The sequence below is a fragment of the Macrobrachium nipponense genome, chromosome 16 (assembly GCF_015104395.2).
Source record: "Macrobrachium nipponense isolate FS-2020 chromosome 16, ASM1510439v2, whole genome shotgun sequence".
Classification (NCBI taxonomy): domain Eukaryota; kingdom Metazoa; phylum Arthropoda; class Malacostraca; order Decapoda; family Palaemonidae; genus Macrobrachium; species Macrobrachium nipponense.
In genome coordinates this window covers 52,568,132-52,583,428 of record NC_087209.1, presented here as the reverse complement: position 1 = coordinate 52,583,428, position 15,297 = coordinate 52,568,132, and the positions used below count along the sequence as shown (strand labels likewise).

General features: G+C 37.3%; 1 protein-coding gene across 1 annotated transcript in view; it reads right to left on the bottom strand.

Moving 5' to 3' along the window:
- LOC135195688 (peroxidasin-like) overlaps nt 1-15,297 on the bottom strand; it is a 470,655-nt gene that overhangs the window by 28,798 nt on the left and 426,560 nt on the right. Inside the window, 3 exon segments of the mRNA XM_064222083.1 lie at nt 3,381-3,553; nt 4,418-4,511; nt 9,055-9,176. Coding sequence (XP_064078153.1) covers nt 3,381-3,553; nt 4,418-4,511; nt 9,055-9,176 — 389 coding nt within the window.

The window sequence follows — 15,297 nt, the reverse complement described above, 5'->3', positions numbered from 1 at the left end:
AAATGTGTCAGAAGCCTTGTATGGCGTCCAATCCAAGATGGCCGCCAATATGCAGATGGTCTTAGATTTTCCTCTATAAATCATTAAGGGTTAACCTACGAAAAAATATCATCAATAATGATTGGTTCTATATAAAATAACAAACAAAAGTATAAGAGCTTTAGTTTCATAAATACCACAGCTTGCGAGCTATAACCAATTCTTTACATTTTCAACCATATATATTCTGCTTCTCATTGCATTTCCATTAGTAACTGACATTGGAGTTATCATATGAAAAATATGATTGAAAAATAACTTGTTCGCCATATGATAAAACAACATAGCGCACAAAGAGCTATTTTTGGTAATTATCTCCTGCAGTGTTGGCAGATAGGGTTCCAATCAACGGATAAGACATCACTGGTCTCTTGTCATTCATATATTAGTACTTCAGTATCCCCAAAAATATGAGTTGTTCACTCCATGCTTATAATTGTTTCTTCAGGATATATTTCTAATTTTAACAGCGGTGTTTTTTCATTACAGATTGTGAAAAAACCATTAGGAAGCAGAGAAAACTGACCAATGCAGGATAGAAAAGACATGAAAACATAATTGTTTACTATGCATAGTACTGAAAGGATTTCTTGGACAGTTGAAATGAACATCAAAGGACAATTTCATATTATTGTGCAAAAATAAATTTTCAATTTGCCCTCTAGGTGGAAAAATATTATTTGCTGTGAATATGTGTAGTGTATCTAGTTTTTAAGTACTTGAGAAAAGAAGTGTTTGAACTGTGATATATATTTAAATCTCTTTCTTCATTAATTCTTTTCCATAACATCAAAGTATCCACAAATCGAAAGTGTTTTAAAAGTAGACCTACCATCATCTGCTATATGAGGAAAACCTTACGTAAACTTTACTTACTGCATCTCCCTTGGTGATTCCAAAGAGCTTTGAAAAACGTATTAGATTGTGTGCGAAAAAGAGCACATTGGTCCTGAAGAACTGAAAGATGGAAATGCATCATGGCATTCACATTGCTAAAAAGAATGTACTCACAAAGGATGTATGAAAAGCAAGAGTTTGAACCATCACCTTCCTCCTCTAGTCAGGAAGATGTAAATAGAAGCTACACAACAAGATCACATACGCCCAAGTAAGTGCATTTTTTGCAATGAACAAGGAACACAAAGAGATAAATTATATATGATTACGAAATGATTCAGCAGGAACTCACTTGAAATAAGTTGTTGCTTTATCTAGCAATGAAATACTGAAAATTCGTCTGAGTGATTGCATCAATCCAGGAGACCCTCATGCAAAGGACATCACATATCAGTGTTGGAATGTACATGTGAGTGTGTTGTGACCGAAATATAACCATGGTGAGAGGATGCAACAAAACTGTGTCTCAAGTTAAGCTACTAATGTGAAATTTTTGTCTTCACTGATTGAATTCCTCACAGATGATAATGTGACAACAATGGGGAAAATAGAAGAAAATTAAAGAAGAATTGCATCTGATCATGGACTGAATGAAGCACAAATGAAAACTAGAAAGGAGATCAAAACTCATGTAGAGGAGTTGGAAAGTGTTGGTATTGTATTCAGTAATCCCAATCTGGTAGGGAAGCCACAACGAGTTTCACTGGAAGCAGCAACAGACATGAATCCTTCTTCAAGCTGCTAGTATTCTAACGAGAACTGTATCAATTAAATGATGCCCCTACTGCCATCAAAATATCAGGGCCATCTTCACTTCAGTCTCTAAGGAACATTCCTCATTCCCTGGCTGAGGTCATTCCATGTGCAATTCCTATAGGATGCAGACCAGAGAATCTCTTAATCAACCAAAGCAAATATTGTAGAGAAAATGTCTTAGAATCCTACTGGGCAGGTAATTTGGATGATGGCAACAGTCCTACCATTGACATTAATCCAGACGCCATAGAAGAGTATACATGGATACAAGTTCTGTGGCACTACATGAAACCAAAAGTGATGATGAAATCAAATCAACTACTTCTAATTCAGTCAAAACTCTCCCAACACGGTCAGCTTATAACTCAGTTATGGACGAGGCAAAGACGAAATTAGAGTTTGTGTTTTACCACTTGTAGAAAACAAGCCTAAAAACACAAGTATACAACCCATTTTCATGAAGAAGCTAGAAAAAAATTGCATCGCATGTGACTCCATGAAACCAAACAGATGTTTCGCTGGATGTAGGCTTATACAAAACCGGTACTAAAGCTAGCTATGACAAACAATATGTGGATGCTCTGACATTATGGAAAATGAATTACTGAAGAAAGATATATAAATATACATCACAGTTCAAACGTTTCTTTTCTCAAAGCACACTAAACATATTCACAGAAAATAATATTTTTTCAGCTAGAGAACTAATGCAAAATTTATTTATTTCCGTACAATAATATGAAATTGTCCTTCGACGATCATTTCAACTGTCCAAGAAATCCTTTCAATATGATGCATAGTAAACTATTTTGTTCTCATGTGATTTTCTGTCCTGCATTGGTTTGTTTTCTCTGCTTCCTCACGTTTTCTTTTTCACAATCTATAATGGAAAAACATCACAGTTACAATTAGTAATATATCCTGGAAAAAATTAATTACAAGCATGGAAAACATAAATAACTCATATTTTTGGGGATACTGTTAGTACTTATATAAGAATGACAAGAGACCAGTGTTGTCTTATCTTCTGATTGCAGCCCTATCTGGCAACACTGCAGAGATAATTATAAAGAAAAATAGCTCATTGTGTGCTGTTGTTTATTATATGGGAACAAATTATTTTCCAATCATATTTTTCAGATGATAATTCCGATGTCAGTTACTAATGGAAATTATTTGAGAAGTAGAACATACACATTGGAAAATTAAAAATAAATTGGTTATAGCTCGCAAGCTGTAGTATTTAATAAAATAAAGCTCTCATACTTTTGTGTTTGCTGTTTTATATTGAATAAATCATTATTGATGACATTTTTTTATAGATTAATTGAAAAACGAGTTATAGATGAAAATCTAGAGCATCTACATAGTGCCGGCCATCTGAGGTTGGTGACATTATACAGGGCTTCTGCCACATTTCCAGCCAAAACACTATATATTCCAGGTAATCACTCCATCCTATCATCCAAAATCCCAGGAGATTACATAAGCTCCCCTACTGATATACTTGCCAGAAATGAGCCAATAAAACCATTAAATTGCCGAGAAAGGTTCACAGAACTGAACACTCATGTGTGGCAGATCATGAACAATTCTACTTCTATAAATCTGAAGTTCTTTTAATTAACATAGCTCTGAAAGGAATTAAGTACCTTCCATTACTTAACGGAAATATAAGAGATTCATACTTGTTAAATTGAAAACCATTCCAGATTCCACGTGAGTCTTCACGATCCTCAAGGTCTGCTCGATCTTCTCAGCAGCTCTGGCAATTTCTCTTCCTTCTCCGGTTGGAAACCGAAATATTCTCAGCAGTTCATGAGGATTTGGTGAACTGTTTCGCTCTCTTTGGAACAGCTGACTGAAAAGGAATTTCACCGTTCTAAGATTATGTCTGGCTAATTGACACAGACATCTGATACAATGATAGGGTTTGTGTTTGTGCGATCATTTTTTCATTAATGTCGAATTTCCAGTGACAAATGTTTTCAAGAACACACGAATCCAAACTGTTGTCAATGAAAAACTCTACCAAAAAATTGCGATACTTAAAACCATTCATTATAGTGTAAGATCACCAAGAACATAAAAGGTTATAATTAACTTCATGAAAATGGAAAAGCTAAAGGCACATAAGAGGTGGTGGTAAAACTCTTGGCAATCGGCAGGAATGTTACAATTTTGTTCTATGGCCGCGTTTATCTGTCTTAGGCTATAAAAGACAGGAAAAATGAACACCTACAGAAAAAGGAGAGGGCCAGTAATGATATGAAGCTTGAAAGTGATTTTATGATGCTTAGGGCCAAAGCTTTTACTGAATAGCAGACTTGCAAGATATGGATGCTTTACTTTACTTGAAGGGGGTCTGACGAACATTTTTAAGCTTGTCATCTTTTGTATCCTAAACCAGAGAGATTTACTAAAAACGAGTCAAATGTGCTATAGCGTCATACCACTATTGGAGTGAAACATGCTATTTACAATAATAAGAAAAATTGGAAAAACTTGTTATATGTAACAGCAATTTGCAATTTACCTTATGCTATATGGAAAACTAAAAATTAAATTCCGTCAATAAAAATTTCCTGTCAAAGCTGTCCTTGCAATATATGTTAATTTACAGCGTAACGAAAAAACTTACCGTGAAGTCCTTAAAACATCATAAGATAGCAGTAATTACACTCCCATTTTTTTTCTTTGCAGCAATAAGTCTAACATACTGTACCTTATTGTGTCATTAACAGCCCTGTCCACTTGCTCGTGAGCTTCATTAAAGCTCGATTGTAAGAATTCATCTCCAATGTGTGTCTGAGGCTCAGCTGAAAGTAGAAAGTAAGTTTCTAAAGAAACACTTATTCAAACAAAGATATTGAGATATATAAAAAAAACTTATTATCAAATAAGTTTTTATGTTCTTCACGGACAAAATCTGTTTTAAATCACACAAATACCGCATGATTTTAGAATCATGTGGGGCTCACATGATTGACAAATAATCTGTGGTATATGACTGATTTCACAAAATTAGCCATTTCTTTCTTTGACAGAAAATTTCTAAAGCCCTATGATATAAGTAATTCCCATTCTGGTAATACTAGATTGCCAAGGAAGAACTTACTGTGTTGAAGCAGATGAATGTATGTAAAAGTCTTAAATAGCTAACTATCCAACAATGAATAATATTTTGTAGGTGACTTTGGGCGAGTTCTTTCAGAACAGTTTTTTTTTTAAGACTGGGAGGTGAGGAGTCTTGTACAAAGGAAAAAAAAACTTCTAATTCCAGCAAAACATAAGAACTGTAAAGACTTGAATCCTGATCATTACTGAACATTTCCGTAGGAATGAGAGCATCAGGAAACTGTTTTCCTCTTAATAGAAGTCTAAATTGAGAGGAAGCAATTGCATTGCAATAGCCTGAAGAGGCTCTAAAAAATTACCCTATGAGTTTTCCATCATGGTGTTGAGTTCCTGACAATATGTACGCATCTGTCATGGTACATCATAGCTAAGACTACAAAAGGTCTACTGATCTTAACTCTAGAGCGAGGAAAGACAGAACAAATAAGCCCTGATCAGGATTGGAAGTGATAAAAAGCGAAGAAAATTTTTTTATTTATGTTATTAGAAAAGCCTCTCTATGTTAGTATCCTTTTCCTTAGTACTTGTAGTAATATTGGTATGAATCTGAGAATTACCTGTGCCAAGAATAATTTGGGACGACCTATTGAGAAAAAAGCAAGAAGAGGACAACCACTGTGAGAAGATTCTTCGTAACTCTCCAGATTGCCAAGTGGACCACCACATAAGATTTCTAAATACGTAACATTCCAAGCAAGAATCAAGAAAAGAAGAACCAAAGGAAATTATTTCCTGGTCAAAAACACCATTAATTATAAAAAGGAATCAACAGAGTCTTGAAGTCACAATTACTGAGATGCCTTGCATTCTAGTCTGTAAGGGCATCACGTCTTTTACAGATGATGTCAAAGTAATGCATATTGGCAACCCAAATGTTGAAATACAGTACAATTCACAGAAAGGAAGCTCCAGATTGCCTCTGAAGTGGTGTCATCCATCTTAGGCATGATCACGGCCATTACAATTTGTCCTTGGAATCAGAAAATCTGTATTTGAACTGGACTGAGGGAGGATGGGGAAGCAGTTTATAGGTTTCTGACTAAACGAAAAGCCTGTTAGTAAGTCGAATAAGACAGAGTACATTCTTTTAAACTGCTTTGGATCAGGGAAGATTATGCAAAGTATCATTTTGTCAGAGATATATTCCAGTTCACGAGGAGCTGGATGGGAGGAACATGAATTAATTAAGTCATCAGATAAAAACAAAAACAGTATTTGATGCTCAAGGAAAACCATTCATCGAAGTAATGAAATGAACACACGGTTTTATATGGTATGGCTGAAGACTGTTTACGATGGCAGTCATAAGCTTAAGAAAAACGAGGGGCCACCCCAACTGGTCTCCTTGTCACAGAAAAAAAAGAAACAATCTGCTAAGGTTCACCTAGGAATGGTAGTGGAACTTTCGCATGGAGGGCCTTATTCATTCGGATTCAGAGAAGCATTATAAAAAAAGAATATTAGAAGAACGAAAATAACTACAATTTTATCTCTGTGACAATGATCGTACTGTTTGGTACTTGGCCAGAACCCTACTTAAAGAACATTTCTGATATTTTTCCCTCATGTCTAACTTTCCCTTAACTTTTTCCTCCTTATAAGACAGTTGATGGGGGCTGGGGGTGTTGAATGAAAGGGGAGTATCCCTCGCTCTCCTCAGTCTCCACACTTCACTTTCCTATCCGTTTCCTGTGCTCTCTGTGGATTTTGGATGTGGAGGGGTAGCTTGCTCCTGTTCAGTTGTTTTTTGCTCTCTGTGCCCTGTACCTTCATTTTGTATTTTTGCGTCCTGCAGTTCTGTTTTCTCTAGAAACTGAGAAAAAGCATGACTAATACAGTCGTGGGGTCCGTGGACAACACTGTGGTCACATTATGTCTCCCATCACTTAAACGTAACATTTGTTGTTACTGTACAGGCAAGGATTAAACTCTATCTTTGTCCAGTGTAGTATGCAATTCCTGGTCGCCTCCTCAATGAGAGAAGTATGGAAAGAGAAGAAAGAAGGACAAGAAGTGTTTACCAGTTTCTTTGAGGGTAACTCCCCCATGGTGACACAACCAAATCCTTCCTGCTTATTTTTTGCCCTTAGTTATCTTCTCTCTTCCACCTACTCCTGGATCTTCTCAGCCCTATTCATTTATCGTCTGAAGAGGAGGAAGCCAACAGGGATAACTTTGCATCCTGCCTCAACTCCCTGGTAGGAAGGAGAAAGAAAAAGCTAATAGCTGATGTGTCTTGCATCAGTAGTTCCCGTGGCTGCTCCATCTACTGCAGTGGCAGTAGTGTGGTCAGCAGCTGACTCTGTGGGTACTGGGACTTCTTACATATCAACTCTGGCCGGTTTCTAGGGAAAACAAATAGGCAGTCTCTCCATTCTTTATCATCATCTTCCTCCTTCTACTTGCCCCTGGACTCTCTTTCTCCATGCAAGAGAAATAAGAAGGGGAAAAATCCAAGCCTCACATATGAACCTCAGGAGAATTTCTGCATTTCACTCTTCCCCTTGGTAGAATAGCAAAGGTGCCCGTTCACCACAAGGTGCTTATCAGAACTCAGGCAGGGCTGTTATCAACATGTATGCTCACTTGGGCAAGAGTACTGCTTCCATAACATCCCACCTTACATTTGCAGGCTCACACTGGGATGTCTCTGCACATCAACCTCAGTCTCCCTTTACCAAGGGTCTGTAGACCAGGTGTGAATTGCCATTCAGAGTTGCACTCACCCCCACCCGCCTAAAACTTCTGTAGAGTTACAATGGAGTGGGTATGCACAACTTATCACTTTCTCGCCCAGGCATGGTCTCCAGATAATATATGGCCAAGCAACAGGACAGATTCTTTCTCATTTTCACCAACAGATAGGCAGAGAGGGGAACCATTACCACCCACTCCCTCAGGAATGCCTTGATTCTCTCAGGCGAGTGCAATCTGATTCCTCTCACTCGAGGGAGAGATCTTTGACCTTTTCACCCCTCATATGTATCGTTTCCTGCATGGAGGGCACTTGAGAGAGTGCAACCTCTTGCTCCTCCCCAGTGTCGTCTTTCTTGGTTGCAACTGATTATAGGAACAGAGGGCCATCAGGATCAAGATCTGTCTCCTGTTTGGACTATGAACCTGTGGGATTTTACCAGCCTACTACAGCAAGAGTCTTCTCTGATGCTGGATGGCATTGAGAGTGGGAGTAAGAGACGAAGTCTGGTGTGGCCTCCTATTCTCTGACAGAGAAAGTAGCCCCTCTCCTCAGGAACCCCTTACATGCAGAGCTGGTGCAGCATTTTTGTGAGGTTGTTTACCTCATTCGTGAGCATAATAATCTTGGGAAGCAACCTCCAGCTCTCACCTGCCCATGATTTTGTCGACAAAGCTATAGGCAACAACCTAAAGGCATGACCATTGGTCAAGGTGCCTTGGTCTCAGTTAGCTCATGATGTTTTAGGGGAGGTGAACATCAACATCGGCAGGTAAAAAAGTTCCCTTTGCCTCCTGCAAATTGAGCAAACTCCTTGCCTAAATGTTTTCATGCCAACAAAGGTATTATACTCTGGAGGATGCAAAGGCTATGAAAAACCTATCACTCAAGAGACTCCACCAGACAGATTTCTGTTTTAATAATGCAGAAGTCTTAACAAACTATACCTCTACTTCTTGTACCCTCAGTGTCACTGACAGCTGTTGTTATGATGTACCACTGAAATGTTTCATCTTTTGATTGATTTTCTTGGCATCCCACTCTTCAGGTGTTCCACCTTTTATTGAACACCGATACTGTTTGCTCTAGCAATGTTCCACTAACCGTCTTAATGACAGAGCGTTCGCCATAGGGATAAAGGGTGAAAGGGAAGTTGGGTGTTGACTACATGTAGCAGTGGTTTTTTTTTCAAAAAAATCTTTTCAAGTAACTTTTTTTAATGCAATTATAAACCAACGGCTTTCTCAGACCTTTTGGCTTCCACCCTCTGAAAATTTCATACTAAACAGGAAGGTGAGATGTGTGAGATTTAAGTTGTTGCCCAGGTTAAAACAGAAAAAGTTAATTGGTTCAATGATTAGTATTTACAAAATATTAACTTCATCTTCTGAAAATATCTCTATTTGGAATTAATTCGGCTACCAAGCTGTAGAACAAGGATTTTTATATCGTGTAAAGGACTCGAGCAAATAAGTTATAAAAGAAGAATTGTCATATAATGCAAAACATGTTGATATGGAAAAATTTACCTTCAACAGTCAATCTGGCACGTGCTGTATCAAAGCCAACGTGGTTTTCAGCGCTGCATTCATATATACCGGCATCATCTTCAATAATGTTATTTATGTACAGTGACCCATCAGCTTCAATCCTATAACAAGTAAATAAATGATATTTAATTATATAAAAATAAACAGAGTACTCATAGAAGAAAATTTGTTATGGCAAAATTAAACCATTTCTTTCTGCTCAAAGATTTACATTTATAAATTACATTAAGTGTCAAAGCAAGGTTTGAATACCTCAGTAAAATCAGAGAACGCTAAACTCCTGGTGAGTGGTGAGCAACGATAAGTATAAAACTATAAACCCATTGATCTTGAGATACTCTGAAGTGTGACGACCAGACTGAAAATAGGCCTTCTATCTTCATTCTTTGCCACTTTATCAGGATCCCAGATCACCAAAAACGTCTGTATCAGAGTGTATAGAAGAGTTCGGAGTATTCTGTTGATCATAAACTAAAATAAACTACTCAATAAACTATACTGAAAGGAGTGCTGAAAGAATTTCCTAGTCTAAAGTGGCATAGATCACTAATTGTTTAAACCAACTGAGCACTTTTCCACTTTGGTGCTTAATCTATGTATCCTAAATATTCATTAATTATAAGAATGAGGACAATGAGAAAAAGAGCAAAACTGGTAGAAAATGTATTATATCACTGAGCATATTCCTAGACATTCTGGGTTTAAATTTGGTTTTCCTTGATGTTATGAATTTAATAATGGAAACTTCATGCAAGATAACATTGTGTAAAGAATGCAGAACAAACCCATTTGGTACTCGAGCAAATATAAGACCACATCCAAAAAAGGTGGACCAACATTTCAGGCTGCTGATTATTACTTATAGCAATGTGTTACTGGGTGAACATCTGAACCTCTTGAATAACAGAAAATGCAGATTCATGAACAAATCATTTAACTTATCTATAGAAGCAGAATCATTTACCAAGGTAATAAAGAAGGGATGGTATGAGTGCATTCCCTAGAAACAAGTAGGCTTCTACATTAATCAATTAGTTACAGCTCAATTGCTGTAGATTACAACTGAGGTTGGGTGAATTATCTTATAAAAGGGTTCACCAAAGTGGAATCAGGATTATCTTACCAAGGCCTTCCCATTTTAATGGTATACATTTTGAAAGAGCAATGAACACTCATATTTAATTGTTCTCTCATTTCTATCGTTCCATCCCAGATATCACCGTCAACAGTATTCTATTAACTAGATACCCAATTCGGTCAACTGAGTTACAATGGATTTTTAGGCGGGACATGCTTATCTATCCCTCCTTGTCCACTTTGAGATTCGAACACTGTTCGTCCAGTAGTGAACAAGACGCTACCACAAATCTATGCAGCCAGAAAGTAAGTGAAAGAGGCAAGAAATGCAAAAAAAATGTGCATTCATGTTCATTACTCTGTTCTGTATATATCATTTAAACAGGAGGGCTTTCACGATCTAACTCGACCTCATCAAGGTGAAACCAGTCATAAGATAAAAATGCTCTAAATTCTATCAAATCCTCGAAAACTGAAGCCACATAAGAAATGAGAGGTAATACTGGGAGGACTGAATGATTAAAAATCTATACTGGATCCCAAGATCTATTGAAAGTAAAGACTGAGGATGAGTTTGGGAAACCAGGTACTATTAGAATATGTGAGAGGAAATGTTTATGTAAAAATAAATTTAGAAACTACTAGAATCATATAATTGCCATTTAACTATAGAAATTTCATATTTTGTGACATTTAAGAGACAACGTGAAACCAAATCCATTCCCTTCTGACAGTTTTTCAGTATAAAAACGCATTATTTATCAAAATTCAGTTTAAAACTGAAGGTGCACGGGCTGGAAGCATACTAACTACCTTCACTAAAAAAAGGACATTCTAATGTTCGAAAGACCTGGAAATTAAACTGAATGTTAAGACATTCTTTGTCTTTGCTATGTGAAATATTACTGAACATATTTTGACTCAGAAACAAAAAGAATAAATAAGTCACATTAATGGCTTTCCCACTTAAAACAACAAATTTCATCTAAATATCCGAAATGAAGCTCCTAGAATCTTTGTTCATCATATTCACCCACTGACTTGAATGAAATTGTATAAATCTGCCATAATAGTAGTGCTCACTAAACTAGTAACAATCTTCTGTTAACAGCAATCTGCGTGGATTCTGAATGTCCTCTGTATGAAAGGAGAGATCTATCCAGAGGATTTATTGTCCACAATCAGAACATACTGAATACCCAACATGACTGCAGCTTCTTTCTCAAGATGTTTTTAGTAAGAAGCAAAGTTCCTCTATTCAATAACCAAGAAAGCCTAATAATCTGCGATGCATTTTATGAAAATTCTTTATTCCCTGAAGCACTATGATTAAATGTCAGATATTCGATGACCATTAATGTGAAATCAGTATTTTATACTGCCATAACTTGAACACTTCTACCAAATTTCTAAAATGAAGCCGTAAAGAGTAATCATCAAAATAAATTTAGGTAAAAATTCCTTAAAGCATAATGCCTTGAAATACTAAATAAAATACCCTGAGATCATTGGTAGTTGGACATGAAAAGGAACATCATTAAACATCCAATGTTACAGACACAACTTCTACCACCCTCAAGAAATTAGTGTCGTATATGTACCCTACACCGTCATCTTATCCTGTGACACTAGTGTGGGTAACAAAGTAATGCAAAGGAATTAAAGTTAAATGTTATTTATCTATGTAGCAAATACACAGATATGAAGGAAGCACAAATAGCAACATATGTGTAATGCATGACAGAAGGTAAACTTTGCCACCTGAAATGCATTAGAATTGAGTAAGACGACAGAAAAGCAGCTGACCTGCAATACTGTCATCATCTTGGTGATAGTAGGGGTGTCTAAGTGATTCATGTATTCTTTGTCTTGGTATTTCGATGGCTTCTACGAGCCAGCATCTTTCATTTTTCATTGAGGACAAGATTGAATGATGTGACAGTGCAAAATAGGACTCCTCGGAATATTCTTACATTGACACTGCAAGGACTGAAACCCTTGTGACAACAGCAGCTATCTGGGAAGACCCTCTGCATCATCTAAACATACAGTATAGTATGTAGCAGATGAGCCCACCATATACCTGCGTTTCACGTTGGCAAATGATGGGTTGTATTTTTAAAATGGAACTCAACTTCTTCCTTTTCTTGTCTTCCTAGCATTGATGTAGTAAGATAGATAACAAGCGTTAATTATATTGAATTTCTCTTTTGTTTAACTCTAATGGTGTGCATCTATACTGAAAGAATATTAATGATGTTCTCATGTTTTGCCTAGCCTTTGTAACCACTTGTTTGAAAGTCTGAAATAGTCATCTAGATGTCTTATGCCATATTCTTAGCATCTACTCTGAAAAGTTTTGAGGCTTCGATGACCAGCATGTAACTTACTTACCACTTGCTGTCGGAGACTCTCGGGGATAAGTAAGTAGACATCCTATCATATGTGTACGTAATTAATTCGCCGGAATTGGCCAAGCAGTCCCTGGTGGTGTAGAATGGGCATAGATATGCTATTTCTTGCCACCTCTGCAGGTGCTAGTATCCAGATAATATCTTAGTCACTAATGACTAATATACTGGATCATCACTTGCCACCATCTTGATGGTCTCATCATCCACAATGTGCCCATCATAGTCTAATGCAGAAGTGGGCAACCTTTTAAGCATAATGAGCAACCTACTGTTTGCTTTTCAAGACGAGAGTAACAAACATTCTTTTTTTCCATAATAATTTTTAAACAGTAGATTAGTATTATTATATTATACAGTAACTAAACCATTTAAGGACTGAAGGGTCTGGCACTCCGTTTGCTGCCCAGATATGGAAGGTAACTTACAACACCGCAAATCGACCTGTACTTCATGCAACATATATGCGCTGTCACGACCTACAGAAGCAATAAACTTCACACTGCCCCTGGTCTACCCCATTCAGTGCACAGTAGTGAACTTGTTTCATATGGAGGGCCATATGTACATGGCCTACACAGACAAGCTGATGGCGCAATTAAAAAAATACTTCACACATTGGGGGCCACCAAAGCAGATCTCCACAGACAGCAGTACTTAGTAAGTGACAAAATGCTCACATTCTTCAGGAGGTTTGGCACCTCAATCAACACTTCCTTTGCCCACTAACCACAGTAAAATGGTAGGCCAGAGGCAGCTATCAAGACTGCAAAGCAAATGGAGTCTCAATATATGCTTTGACGTCCTCCAGTACCTTAACACGCCTGCGTGGGGTGAGTATGTCCCCAGTAAGACTTGTTACCGGCAGATAATTACACGATGGCGAGCCCACAGTAAGATAACACTATAAAGTAACCAGGCACTCAGAAAGTGGGAACTGGAAATGGCAATAGAGCAAGAAAAACTGTAGACACCCCCAAACGGCTGATGCCCCTCAAGACAGGTGTCCGCATTCGAATCCAAAATCAGGCTTCCAACAGGTGGGACAGAACTGGTGTTGTGACAGAAGCTCTCCCAAACCGTCAGTACACAATAAGATAAGATGGCAGTTGTCACTTATCCTTATATAACCAGAGAAATGTGACTCGCCACCCACACTCACTTTGCCATTGTGCCCTGTGAGACATAAATCCAAACCTGCATGGGTGACAGATTTGTATGTTAAACACATGGATTAATTGATAACTTTGTCTGTTAAAGAGATGTTCATATGTTTAAAAAATTAGTCAAGTATTAACATCATTATATTTTGTCTCAATATGTTCTTGTACTGGCTAACATTCCCGTTCGTTTATTACGATTGTTTTTGTTTTGTTTTTTCCTCTGTCTTTTATCTTAAGATGTCTGCTTCATAATTACTCTTATTAGTTGTTTATTGAATAATAAATTTTGTGCCAAAATATTAGCTTAAAAGAATATTGCCACTGCCAAATTCTTGGAGGGATGTAGAGGTTTTTAGTGTACAAGCTGTGGGCTGTTTCTTGACACTACCTGGGTCTGCATCTCGCCCTCATCCAAAGAGCATATCTTTTTCTTTATATAAGCTTATAGAATAAACGTATTCAACCCAACACAGACAGTTGGCAGCTAGTGCTGGCACTCCGTTCATTGCCCACAAATTATAATGGATGATTAGCGGTCCATGACATGATCAAATGTTGATCAGAATACTGCTGATGAAATTTCTTTAGGTCCATAATTACTGCTATTTCCTTTTAGATTTGGCTGCATATTTCTGATTATTACCATTCAATGTTCTGGAATCACTGGCAGTCTGTGCACTTGTTACTTTTACCAAAACAATGAAATAATGAAATACTGTACCAATTTAATCCTATTAATGGCTTTGGATGGATGTGCAACAAGACTAGGTCCAGGCAGAAACAATCCTTTAGCTTTTCACATGCATCTTGAACTTCCATTGTTCATCTCCAAGCAATGGCAGTAAAAGGTAGGTGTTCTGTCATGGTACTAAAATGTTATAAAAATTTTCCATAGAATTCTCTATAACTGAGAAAATATTTAAAGTTTGACAAACTCACTGAAGCAGGCATCTGGATAATGACATTATTCAGCAATCCCATAATGTGATAGCATGCATCCAAAACACTAAATTTTCCTCTGATATTTGCATTTCCCTACGCACTTAATTGTACGCCATTCTCATGGAGGCATTGCAGTACCCTACGTTAGTACACTTGGTGAGGGTATCAAGGAGATAAACAGTTACTTCTCTCAAGTCGCTGGTGAGTGGTTCATTAACTTGATGGAAATATCCCAATGCCAAACTGATGCTGAAGAGTAGTCTGGTCTGCTGCAGTGCACCATGGTAAGTGCTGAGTGCATGGTTATTACAACTCTCTGAGGAAAGCTTGGTTTGATGAAATACTGTCCACCACCGTTTTTTTGCATTAGGACATCTTGAAGTGTCATTAGTTGTTAGTAAGTGTACGGCTAGAAATTTCCCATCATTGTGTAGTCCGCCAAATTTGTTGAATTATGTGGGTTGCCACAGACCTCTCTTGATTCCTGTCATACACTTGGTTTTGAATAGTTTGAATCAGACAATCATTTAAACAGTCCCTCAGACAATCCTTCTGTGGCTTGAATAAGTCTGGACAGATCCTTGAAGGGTTACTAGTGTTCATAACTAACATACAAGACAGACTACTCC